General features: G+C 40.0%; 2 protein-coding genes across 2 annotated transcripts; both read left to right on the top strand.

Annotated features, from left to right (window-relative positions):
- The first annotated feature begins 840 nt into the window (after positions 1-840).
- sgsh (N-sulfoglucosamine sulfohydrolase (sulfamidase)) lies at positions 841-5,442 on the top strand. The gene is made up of 7 exons (XM_080832464.1): positions 841-975; positions 1,106-1,266; positions 2,717-2,822; positions 3,476-3,789; positions 3,899-3,980; positions 4,306-4,509; positions 4,858-5,442. The coding sequence occupies exons 1-7, from the start codon at positions 870-872 to the stop codon at positions 5,415-5,417; spliced, it is 1,533 nt and encodes a 510-aa protein (XP_080688590.1). The 5' UTR covers positions 841-869; the 3' UTR covers positions 5,418-5,442.
- Positions 5,443-6,228: 786 nt separating this feature from the next.
- npb (neuropeptide B) lies at positions 6,229-7,089 on the top strand (the record flags this gene model as incomplete). Its single annotated transcript, XM_080836173.1, has 2 exons — positions 6,229-6,501; positions 6,961-7,089. The coding sequence occupies 2 exons, from the start codon at positions 6,229-6,231 to the stop codon at positions 7,087-7,089; spliced, it is 402 nt and encodes a 133-aa protein (XP_080692299.1).
- Positions 7,090-13,323: the final 6,234 nt, after the last annotated feature.

Raw genomic sequence — 13,323 nt, 5'->3', positions numbered from 1 at the left:
TGACTGACAGTACCTCCGCCAAGGAATGCCATATTTGTAACTGTTCACTGGAATTATTTCTTTCCAACTGTTCACTGGAATTATTTCTTTGTAAAAAAGTGTATAAAGCTCATCATATTTGTATTACGATAGAGAAATGTCTAACTGTTAGAATGCCTTCATAGTAGTGGCATGCTATTTCATCTTCATCCTCGAAGGTCTGTTCTCCAAATACAGAAATCTGGAGTTGACTGTTATGTTTCTGGACCGTGGGGTTACCTGGGGGAAAGCCGGAAAAAAATGCATTTATCGTTGCACGGGATATTGTAGAGTAGACTATTACATTTTCGAGCAGGATGTTTCTTTGGCTTTCGGGCTGTATTTCGTATTTAGCCCATATCTAATTCCGTAGTCAGTCGAATATTATTTCGCGTCAGTGGAGATGGTTGTCGGCTACTCCACTGAACTCTATCTTATTGGGTAAAGCTATTATAAATGGAGAGAAGGCACCACAATGCAATACATCTGAACACTTCTCCCGTAATAGGTTATCTGCATTATTTAGCACTTGAAATGTAGCTGCAAAATCAATATACAACCAACCTTAGCGTTTTAAAAACTCCCCGGGTCCATTCATTTTGACCAGAATGCAAGAACTATACTCGTCTACAAAAGACGTAGATATAATCACAGTAGTTTCAGTCAGTTCCCCACTTTTGTGGTTTATGTGGTGATCGTCGTGTGACTCGTGTCGTCATGTGACAGTCGTCATGTGACTAGCATGTGTGAGGCGGAAGTTGTGGATGTAGTTTACAGGTCTCAGCTGATGCACACCAAGAGAGTATGAAACACTGTATTTGAACAGTTTGGGGTTTCTCAAAAATGTCAGCATGGCATTTCAATATGGTTCGTATAGATTAGGCCTAGTTTTCCTTGCCTTTTTGCTAAACAGCTGCCCTGGAGAATCCAAGAGGAGAAACGTGCTACTCATCATTGGTAAGCTGATTCCATGCTTGAATGGAAACATCTTAAGAATATGCAAGTTGTGTCCGTATTCATGGAAACTGAATAGGAATATTCTCAAGGTTTGAACACAGTTGTGTCCGTACCCTTAATGTCCACGCAGGTGACGATGCTGGGTTCGAGACAGAGGTTTATAACAACACAGTGGTTCGCACCCCTCACCTCCAAGCTCTCTCCCAGCGCAGCTTGATATTCAAGAACGCTTTCACCTCGGTCAGCAGCTGCTCCCCTAGCCGATCCACCATCCTCACTGGCCTCCCTCAGGTAAGGCAGTTTGCATGTTCTTGGACTCAATTTGACTGAGTCCTCTGATGTAGGTTTTAAAAGATCCAAAACGAACTCATTCAAAAACTAGCTAAATCTGTCATGCTGTGGGCAAGTGGATATTTTGATTGAGTTTCTAAATTGGCAAGTAACTTAAACAATTACCCGCTTTTCCATAGGCTGTCCCATGGCTGTCACTGGCATAAATCATGTAGTGCAGAATCCCTATTCAAGGGATGACAGAATGAGCTTGCATCTCAAACAATTACTCAAATTATCAAGGCAACATGATACAGAACTTCTGATTTATGTTGTTGACTACTGAGGTTTACAAGCTTAGACAGTAGCTATGCCAACTTGGATCTTGTTCACCTAATTAGAAAAAAAAGCATGCCAAAAATGGCACAAAATGTGTTTTCATCCATTTTCAAGCTTAAATATCTTCCACACCATTCATCACATAGTGACAGTTTTTTAATACAATATACAGAGCATACATAGGAAGGTCTATGTAGAATATCTAGCTTTGACATTGAGCTACCCACAGGCCTTCATAGATGCTGCCACAGAGCGTAGTGTAACATTTCTATGATATACCCAAGCCATACCCTTGGAACTTTTCAATATTTTTCAAGAAATGGTATCTTATTTTAAGCCTAGAAAGTTTGAAGGAGCTAGCTTAAATACTTTTCTAGTAAAAGCAATTTGAAAATGGCTCCTCAGAAAACACTGCTAAAAAAGCATCTTAAGTACAGGCACCCCCTCCCCCATTAAACATCTTTTTGTGGCAAAACTATTGGTAGTAGAGAGCTAATATTTGGGACTTTTCCTATTAAGAAGAGTATGAACAACCTTACATTTTGTCAGCCAAATCTGAGATGGTTGATTGGAAATTTTTCCTTAAATTGTAGCCCCTAACATGGCGAGAGCTGACCATATTATTATTGTCTATTTGAGTTAGGCACACTGTTATATATCTGTCACATATTACCTTGTTCATAGGTCGACGTATCCACAGCCCATCTTACCCCACTCGCCCCTACATATGATTATAATCCCCCCCCTTCATTTTGGAAATTGTGTAGCATACAGACCCTGAAGGTCCACCACTGGTGTCTGCCAAAATGATCAAAATATTAATAGGCAGTGGCGTTATCACGATATCAGCCTGGAGGGGCTATTTGGATATATAGGGTGGGCAACTAAATTCAACATTTTATAGATAATATCCAAAACATACAGTACCTGTCTGCTATAGTGCAGGCCTTGGCAACAATTGCAACTTTGCAACATGATCGTGCTGGAAACTAAATTTCAAGCGTTTTGAGACAAAAAGGACCAAAGAGATGCATGGTTTACTGTTACAAGCTATGTTGTTTTGAAGCCATTTCTTGCATGACGATACACTTTTGTATGTCCCCCAATTGTTAAACGTTTATTCATTTTACAGCATCAAAATGGCATGTATGGTCTCCATCAGAGTGTCCATCACTTCAACTCATTTGATGGTGTCCAAAGTTTGCCCCTGCTTCTGCAACAAGCCAACATCCGCACAGGTAAATGCTAGTAAGATAATGAAGTCTAGAACACCACTTGACAACACACTTCAGCCAACAGCAAGACAAACAGCAACGTTATTGTGGGCCCATCACATTTTTAAATCATACATGGAAAGTCGGCTCTGGAGAAAGTGGAATCTGATTCAGATTCTGAACAGGATGAGGGATTTTAAAGTGAGTGAGTGACTGAGTGAGTGAGTGACTGAGTGAGTGAGTGAGTGAGTTGAGTGAGTCAGTGAGTGAGTGAGTCAGTGAGTGTGTGTGTGTGGGAGAGAGAATTGAATATGAATAAAATAATACTTTGTTACAGGGGAAATGTTTTTTACGTAAAGACAAATATTGCACAAATGTACTTGCACACAAAAGTGTGATTAAAAATTGTGAATGGTAACAAAATATGAGTGTGGTAGAATTGTAGCTGGTGGTACAAATACACACAAGTAAAATATTCAAGAGTGGAAATTGTAGTGAACAAAAGGAGTGGCATCTTTTATTTTTGACTGCTAAATATTTCTTTGTTTGTATTATGTTTATTATTTGATGTTGGTCTTCACAGGGCTACTGTAGCAGGAAGGAGAAATGAGCTAGGAGAAAGTCTAACGCTCGCATGGAACTAGTGACTTTTTGGTGACATCTCATTGATCTTTCAGGTATTATAGGGAAGAAACATGTTGGTCCTGGATTGGTGTACCCGTTTAACTTCTCCTACACCGAGGAAAACAATTCTGTGCTCCAGGTGGGGAGGAACATCACAAGAATCAAACTTTTGGTTCGGAAATTTCTGTGGAGCCACAAAGAAGAGGATCGTCCATTTTTCCTCTACGTGGCATTCCATGACCCACACCGCTGTGGTCACTCCCAACCCCAATACGGGTCCTTCTGCGAAAAGTTTGGGAATGGTGACAGTGGGATGGGACGTATTCCAGACTGGGAGCCCAAGTACTACAGGCCAGACCAGGTTAAAGTAAGGAGTGAAAGCTTAAGGATGAGGAGATGTCCCTGTCATTGCGATGCAGCCACTTCTAAGTTCCTTTCTGGCCACTAAGAGTTGTTTTGTGTTCATCTGGCTCAAGGTGCCTGCTTTCATCCCAGACACCCCAGCTGCAAGAGCGGACTTGGCTGCCCAGTACACCACCATCAGCAGACTGGACCAGGGTAAGAACCCTTTACCAAAATGGGTTAAAAACTTGGTTATTTTCAGTTTACGGGCATCACTAAGAGAGGTTTGCAATAAAGTTTGCAATAAAATAATCCATTAAAATTAAAGTGAATATCTGTATTGTTTGCCAAATCTGGATATGTGCTTGTTTATAACACCCTTTTTATTCACAAAATACCACCTCGTTAGATAACTGTGGTTTTTCCGCATGTGTAGTGAAAAGTTCCAAATCTACAGCACACCTGTGTCTGATGCTGATGTACTAGCTTTTAGTCTGAATGAATTTGCTGAGACATATATAGACTGTGTGTGTGTGTGCAGGGATTGGGCTGGTTCTGAAGGAGCTGAGAGAGGCCGGCTTTGAGGAAGACACCTTAGTCATTTACAGCTCTGACAATGGGATCCCCTTCCCCAACGGGAGGACCAACCTCTACATGTCTGGAGTGGCTGAGCCCATGCTGGTGTCGTCCCCTGAACACAGGCAGCGCTGGGGAGAGGTCAGCCAGGCCTATGTCAGCCTCCTGGGTGAGCAGCAGTGGGGCAGTTGGCAATGGAGCTTGTGGTTGTAATGTAATCCAGCATTTACAGTGTTTAGATTTGGGTTTTGAGATATTCAGGTTAACTATGTTATCTATCTAGTCATTTGTTTTAGGATTAACCAGTGGAAATAATAGAGCATGGGCTGGTTTGAAGCTACATTAGTAGCTCTTGAGATGTAGTACCAGCAGTTAACCACAAGGCGGAAACATTACCCATACATTGAGGAGGTAGTCAAGGCAAACTGTCAGCTATGCTGTACTTATATGAACAGAACAGAAGTCGGTGTAGAATGAAGGGATCATTTCTCTCTTTATCTTCACTTCTCTCCTACAGATGTCACTCCTACCATCTTGGACTGGTTCTCTGTTCCCTACCCCCCTTACAGCCTCACCCAGGGGCCGCTGGTCCAGTTAACAGGGAGGTCTTTGCTCCCGGCCCTCAGTAATGAACCAGCCTGGTCTACTGTGTATTTCAGCCAGAGCCTGCATGAGGTCACCATGTACTATCCCATGAGATCTGTGTACCAGGGGCCCTTTCACTTGATTCACAACCTCAACTATCGCATGCCCTTCCCCATTGACCAGGACTTCTATGTCTCCCCCACCTTTCTGGACCTTCTAAACCACACCCAGGCAGGCCAGCCAACAAGCTGGTTTAAGACTTTAAAGGATTATTATTACCGTGAGCGCTGGGAGCTGTATGACACACGGTCTGATCCAACAGAGACCAAGAACCTTGCGTCAGACCCCACACACATGAACATCCTGGAGACGTTGAAGACGCAGCTGCTGAAGTGGCAGTGGGCCACGTCCGACCCCTGGGTGTGCGGCCCAGACGCAGTGCTGGAGACCAAATTGGAGCCTCAATGTAGGCCACTTTACAATGGGCTGTGAGAGCTAAACTACTTCTAAAGTTTTGAAGTAGAGTTTTTATTTTTTTATTGCAATCATAGAAAAATCATTCATAGCCTATTTGACGGGCTGATTTTTTTACATACAGTGTTGCATTGAGAAATATTGTATTATAGGGAAGGAACTAACTGACATTCAGGTAGACTTGTACGTGTATTTCCATGTCTCTGTTTTTTTAAATTATTAATAAAGAAGATGTAAATCATTAACTTTTATTTGACTACCTTCTTCAGTACATAAGACCACGATTTTTCACCAACCCCTAACATTGATCTAGATGTTACCAGTGCGTTACCAAGACTTTAATTGACTAAGTCATTTTTCATTTTGAGAGCCTTTAGTAGCCTACCATAAACATCTTCTGTTTAGTGGCTGGTATTTTAAATAGACTATGCCAAGGATATGATTTAGAAATTCTGGGAACTGCTTTCATTTGATGGTATGTTCTCAATATCCTCGCCTGGTTACACACTAAAGATGACTGTTGTCCGAGCGGACCAGAAGTGGCACACCACCAGTCCACCGGTGTACCGATATATGCTCGTGTCTGGGTGTGACACTGCTGTCACTATTGCGAATAAACATTTTAAAACTTAATTCTTGCACCACGTCACAAAAAAAGAAAAAAAAAAATCAAAGTTTTTCCTCGGCGGAAATATGAATCATAGCTATGCGGTGACGTTGACGAACTCGGTCGTGATCTTGAAAGCGCCTATATAAAGGAGGCGTGCTTGGGACCACCCACCATAGTCAACACTTTACATTCGATTCGTACACGCAGCTTCCACTTAAGATGTGTGCCATGGAGAAATCTGTCCGAACTGCTGTCGTGTTTGTGGCCATCTCCATGCTCATTGCCTGCCATCCAACAGAGGCATGGTACAAGCAATCAACTGGTCCAAGCTACTATTCTGTTGGTAGAGCCTCCGGGTTGCTGTCCGGGATCCGCAGATCACCTTACATCCGTAGGTCCGAACAGGAGTCACCTCTCGAGACCATGGAGTCTACTGGTAATAATGTCATTCCAGACTTGGTCAACCGGCAGACACCCGTCCTGAAAAATATGGTAAGCTCTATATATTTTCAATTAACCTCTTTTGAAATGATTTGCCGTTTTAAAGTCCCCTGTAGCCTGTTACAATGATTCATTTGCGGTGTGATGGCAAAATGTTCTACAAGTAGGCCTAGGTTACACATTTTATATACATTTAACAACCTTTTCAGTTTAGTTTACAAAAAAGTAACTAATTTATTTTGTAACTAACTGTTCTTTCGAGTGTGAATTGCCCTATATCTTTTTTTTAAAGATTGGGTGCTGTAGCTTATGTTCAAGGAGAGATGCACGCTCTCCGTGTAGTTCGTAAAAATAATTACTAGGTTGGTTAAAGTTAGTTCTATTATTCCCAATCTACATTAATATATAGCCAAATATTTAGTGTGTTCAATTTCTACGGTATTTAAAAATGGTTTGAATTATGGAGTTCACATTACACAAGCACTTATTTTTTTGTTTGTCTCCTTCCAGGCGATTTGTGTCAAAGACATCAGTCCGTCTTTACAGAGCTGTGAGCTTGTCCAGGATGGATCTAACATGTTTAGATGCAAAGCGGATGTGTTTGTGTCCCTCAACTCGCTGGACTGCCTTGACGCGTGAGCGTTTGCTTCTCAAAACACCGTTATTCTTTCTCATTTATGAGTCATTTTGTGGAAACAACATACGGACTGATGACACTGATTGTTTTCTCATTTCACGCAATGTTAATGTGTTGTCAACATAAAATCAAGCTTAATAATAATGTGATCAAACTGCAAATCGCGATGTAGGAGATACAAACTGCCTATTTTGTGAGACATTCTGAACGCCACCCTCTATAACTAAATCTTGCCAAATGTATGTAATTACCATAATTTCCCAGAATCCCTCAAAGATGTTATCATTATTTTATTAAAGTTGGAAGATGTAACCAAAGTGTGTGTTATAATGTGTGTGCATTGCAATCTCATGAAGGATATATCACCCTGGTAGACCACAATCGTTTGAGTTATTTCAAAATGTTTCAAATGTTTTTCCCCCCACAATTACTTCAGATATATGTACAGAACATTTTGTGTTGTGATGTTTGCAGTAATGAAGAATTGTTTTGCACACAACAGAATATGTGAAATCGAAGCTAAGAATATATCATCTAAGAACAGAATACTGGTACATATACACTACACTGTTTCCAAAGGCAAAATATGTTATTTATCTGCTGATATAAAAAAAATGTAGATGACAAATGATTCACAAATGATACAGAGGTCTCCATGAAGTATTCATGTATTGAGGTTGACTTGTGAGCATTCGTGATCACAATGAAAATACTGATTGGAAAAATATGTATATTTTTAATATTGTAAACAGAAAATGGGGATGACTTAAGAAGGGTTGAATCATTTTGAAAGGCACTTCAAGATTCACCGTTCATTTGTTTTCTATAAAATGCACTTGCTTCAGTTAAGGGACACTTTAACATCATGGTTGGTTAAATGGATTGGGTAATCAATCGTCATCAACACATAAAGGTATTACATTCCAGTTAGGTCACACACACACTTCATTCCAATCCAGGTCACACACACACACACACACACACACACACACACACACACACACACACACACACACACACACACACACACACACACACACACACACACACACACACACACACACACACACACACACAAATATTTTGACCAAAATACAAACATATTTTGGCTCTCAGCCAGATGTGTACTGAGGACATTTGAGGACCAATTTGTTGAAATTAAGTTGTCTTTGATGGTCTGATTGTTGGTCTGATTTACGAAACACATCTAAGAAATCTAAGAAACACAGTATGCACAGCCAAACATGAGGAGGTCCATGATGAATCATTATTTCTTAACTTCGCCTTAATTCATTTCTATACACACTAACTTTTATCAATGCAAAGTGTTAAACTACTCTGTCTGCCTTTTGGGTAATACGTTAAAAAAGTGCTGTCATGCTTGTATAGTTTTAAAACAACCTCCAGAATACAGAGAACATACAAGGTTGGTGACATATACACATATGTGTTGTTTTTGGTTATAACTTCAAAACAATCCATAGTTTAAAAGTCTAATGTAAAACATACTGTTTTGATCATATCCTACCATGAACAATTTGGACCCACTATTTTGAGAGAAAAAGCTTTAACCAGCTAGTCAACCTCATATCGTGGTATTATGACACTTGTGGTAGATATGTGTGTGTGTGTGTGTATGTGTATGTCTCTATACTTCACTGAAGCGTTGCACCAGCAGGTTGTAAAGTAGGAGGTGAAGACTCTGCCACAGCTGTAACAAGTGCCTGATGAGTTTCACAAACATAAAGTCTCCAACGTTGAGTGTCCCTGACAATCTGGGAGATGCTCTTCACATTGCAACTGGTGAGGTAGTGGTTTGCTGGGTGTGACGGTGGCATTTTGAGATATAGATGACTGTGGTGTAACATCTGAGCTCCGTAGACCTGGAGGACATACAGACATTGAGTCAGATGAAATAAGTTTTTTATCTCCCATTTCTCCTTCCACTAAACCCAAAGCCCCCAAAGAATATACCCTTTGCTTCCAATTTGACAGTGTATTACCCCGAATGACCTCCAATACATGAAAAAATAGTAATACAAAATGACAAAAATTTTGCATTTACGTCCAAAAATGTAATGCATTAAACATGAGATTCACTGCCCGTAACCTTCATCCTTGAGTTCTATTTCCTGCACTAAAACACAGGCGAGTGATCACTGATCACGAGAGGGGAAATGAGAGAGGAGAACAGATAAAGGCCACTGACTCCATTTCCTAGATCCAACCCACACATTCAGAGAACAAAACTGGAAAAGAAATGCATTTGGACTCAGGAATAACCATGAGTAGGTTTTCAGAAGAGATTACGGTGGCAATGGTACTGTCCTGCAGATTTATCCCACAGTTCAACAGAAAAGCTCAGTTCAAAAAGGACAGAGAGGTTATAATTCAGTCTTTCAATAAATCACCAATTTGTAAATTACTATTTGAGTCTTCCTTCCCACTCTAGAGTACAAACTATAATACCTAAACTATACAGAGGATTCTATCTGTTTGGACCGAGGGAAAGAAAAGCTTTGACGTACTTCTCTATATGATGTTTTTCACATATACAATCTATACAGTAGGTGTGTATAGTGTAATGTATATAGTGCCAAGTGTCTTTGCCTCCAGACTGAATAATTAAAAATCTGAAAGAGAGAAAACAATTCAAATACCCCAGGTGACACTGGGTGATATAACTTCTACAGTTCCATAGAGAAATGGGTTTAGAATAATATAATTACTGCTAAACTTACTACTAATAATAACTTCTTAACTTTTGTGAAAAGAAAGACAATTTATTATAAAAATCAGAAAAATCTATTCATATACAATTCATTCAGGAAACCTTCCATCGGATGGATCAAAGACTAAATGCTGTCTATATTTATAAATAGACGCCGGTTAAAACCCACTGCATATTTAGACAAAAGGATGCTAATGATGTGTGACTTCTGTCATGAAGGCTGGACATGGAAAACAAACACATGTAATTAGAGCCTATTAACACTGACATTCGGTACTAGAAGGCTGGTAGTCTGACCAGAGATGTGCCCCAGTGATGCGATTAATGGTCGCATGTCATAATAGCTGGAGATAATCATCTGGGTTATCTCGAAAAAATGGAGGATGACTAATGTGGCTTGAAAATGATCTAACGAGTCCAATTAAACAGGTTTTCATTTTTTTTCATTTTAAACAGAGGCTTCATGATTGCCGTTGAGTGACTGCACTACAGGTGGGACTGGTGTTTCCCAGGGAATTCACCTAAATTCTGCTCTGTGATTTAATTATGAATGACAAAGCGGCAGGTCAGAGTAAGGCAGAGCATTTGTGTGTATGTGTGTGTCGGCAACCAATGAATGTTACATTGAACAGCAAATCTAGGCAGGAAAGAAAGCTGGTGTGGAATTTGTGGCAAAAAATGGAAATTTTAGGTTAGAAGATAACACAGTTGCGTAGTCTTGGTCTTGTTCACAATCTGAAGGATTGTTCTTCAAACTGGCAATAGCCCTGAAGTTGATGACTCATTTCATCTAGATTTCTCAAGTAAAACTTTCTTTACAGATTGCATCAAAGCAGCAACTGCTCCCTGCAATATTGATGAGACGTGTTCAAAGTCTTTCATTAATTAATTACCTTCTTCATCGGAGTCACATCTGTGGTAAGACTCTTGTATGGCAATGAAGGTTTTGGTGATTACCTCTTACCCAGTAATTGCAAACTGCAAGTGCTGGTTTTCCAAATGCCTTTGACAGGAAAGTTCTGCCTGCTGACAGTGAGATGCATCTCAACTAGAAGGTTATTGCACATTGACTGAGGCTCCCCAGCAGGAAACTCTGCAAATAATGACAGTTTAAGTTGGATGTAGGATTTTATGAAACTGTATGTACTGTACTGTAATTCTAGTAAGTGGTGTCAAACATATTTATTAAATATAGCTTGGCATTTATCAACATATTATCTGGAGACCACCATGGTGAAATATGATATAAATGTGAATTGGAACAATGGCCATGAATGCCATTTAGAAGCTCAATACATTACACAAACCACAGGGCAGGGCTCAGAGGAGGATTAACAGTCATTGGCTTAGAATAAGCATACAGGTAAACCAATTTGGGGAATTTTAAACTTGTTTCTCATAAGGTTAGATAATTTAATTAACAAAATAATGGATTTTGAAGTTTGGATTGTCAGCTGTATATTTACTGCCTTTGTTTCCACTCATGGGGATAATAACAGACTACCTGTATAAACTGTCTGACACATTAACTGAACAACTGAGCTAAATCTCAATTTAACAGCCTATCCAATACACTCTCATATGCTTGCCCTTAAAATGAAGGCCAAACATCTCTGTGGTCAGTTTATAGACAGTGTTAAAATGTAATGATTTAAACTGACAGGCAGTCATTTGTAGGTCATCAGATATCCGTCTTCACTTGGATAATCCAGTGTCCCTTCAGATTTCCAAAATATGTAGGCCTATTTGATCCTTCAGCCTATTTTGACAACAGTATCCATCTGTAGCCCACAACACTACAAGACATGTCCATCAATAAATAAACTGAGGACAAATGTATAAAGGTTTATTAGACAGGCCTCATCCAACTAAATCATATGAATAAACTGCATAAATAACCAGTGTTTATAGCCCCGTTATTAACATGTCTGCAGAAGGCTAAGGCTTAAAAGTAGTGAGCTAAAACAGATACAGATAAGTTTGGCATTGTTAGCCATCAAAGATTGTACATCTTGTAGCCAGGCTTTTATCTTGGGTTGATGTACAATTTCATCAGGTTTCATGGATAGGTAAAGTTGGGTGTTATCAGCATAGCAATGGAAGTTAATGCCATGTTTCCTTATGAAAGCACCTAAGGAGAAGAGCAGTGTTCCAAGGACAGAGCCTCGAGGAACACCCTAGTTTACCCAGGTGTGATTGGATGACTTATTATGGACATGAACAATATATATTATATATACAAAGACAAAGTGAGTGGGCAGAGCTCATATATACTGTATATACAGCCGCGGAAAAAATTAAGAGACCACTTCAAAATTATCAGTTTCTCTGGTTTTACTATTTATTGGTATGTGTTAAAGTAAAATGTACATTTTTGTTTTATTCTATAACCTACTGGCAACATTCCTACCAAATTTCAAATAAAAATGTTGTCATTTAGATCATTTATTTGCAGAAAAATGACAATTGGTCAAAATAGCAAAAAAGATGCAGTGTCTTCAGATCTCGAATAATGCAAAGAAAACAAGCTCATATTCATTTTTAAACTACACAATACTAATGCTTTAACTTAGGAAGAGTTCAGAAATCAATATTTGGTGGAATAACCTTGATTTAAAATCACAACTTTCATGTGTCTTGGCATGCTCTCCACCAGTCTTTCACATTGCCGTTGGGTGACTTTATGCTACTCCTGGCGCAAGAATTCAAGCAGCTCGGCTTCTTTTCATGGCTTGTGACCATCCATCTTCCTCTTGATCACATTTCAGAAGTTTTTTTAAGGGATTCAGGTCTCGAAATTGGGCTGGCCATGACAGGGCCCTGATCTGGTGATACTCCATCCACACCTTTACTGGCCTGGCTGTGTGGCATGGAGCATTGAACATTGAAGGATTGAACCAAAGCGGACTGGAGGGTCTCCTAGTTCGTCTTCTCTGATGAGTCCAATTTTCAGCTTTGCCCAACACATGGTCGTCTGATGGTTAGACGGAGACCTGGAGAGGCCTACAAGCCACAGAGTCTTGCACCTACTGTGAAATTGGACTCATCAGAGAAGACGAACTAGGAGACCCTCCAGTCCGCTTTGGTTCAATCCTTATGGTCTTTTACAAACCTCAGCCAGGCAAAGTACAACATTGTCCCGGAAGAAAAACTTGCTTCCTTTTGCTCTGACAATGTTCCCCAACTCTGAGAAGTGTTTTTTCCAGCAGGGCAATGCTCCATGCCACACAGCCAGGCCAGTAAAGGTGTGGATGGAGTATCACCAGATCAGGGCCCTGTCATGGCCAGCCCAATTTCGAGACCTGAATCCCTTAAAAAAACTTCTGAAATGTGATCAAGAGGAAGATGGATGGTCACAAGCCATGAAAAGAAGCCGAGCTGCTTGAATTCTTGCGCCAGGAGTAGCATAAAGTCACCCAACGGCAATGTGAAAGACTGGTGGAGAGCATGCCAAGACACATGAAAGTTGTGATTTTAAATCAAGGTTATTCCACCAAATATTGAT

The sequence above is a fragment of the Sprattus sprattus genome (assembly GCF_963457725.1).
Source record: "Sprattus sprattus genome assembly, chromosome: 1".
Taxonomy (NCBI): Eukaryota; Metazoa; Chordata; class Actinopteri; order Clupeiformes; family Clupeidae; genus Sprattus; species Sprattus sprattus.
Note: the sequence above shows the minus strand (reverse complement) of the source record. Positions and strands in the feature narration are given on the sequence as shown.

Coding starts and splice junctions, on each gene's coding strand:
- sgsh (XM_080832464.1), top strand. CDS start 870: ATGGCATTTCAATATGGTTCGTATAGATTAGGCCTAGTTTTCCTTGCC. Junction 976..1,105: donor AAACGTGCTACTCATCATTG/GTAAGCTGATTC, acceptor ATGTCCACGCAG/GTGACGATGCTGGGTTCGAG. Junction 3,981..4,305: donor CATCAGCAGACTGGACCAGG/GTAAGAACCCTT, acceptor GTGTGTGTGCAG/GGATTGGGCTGGTTCTGAAG.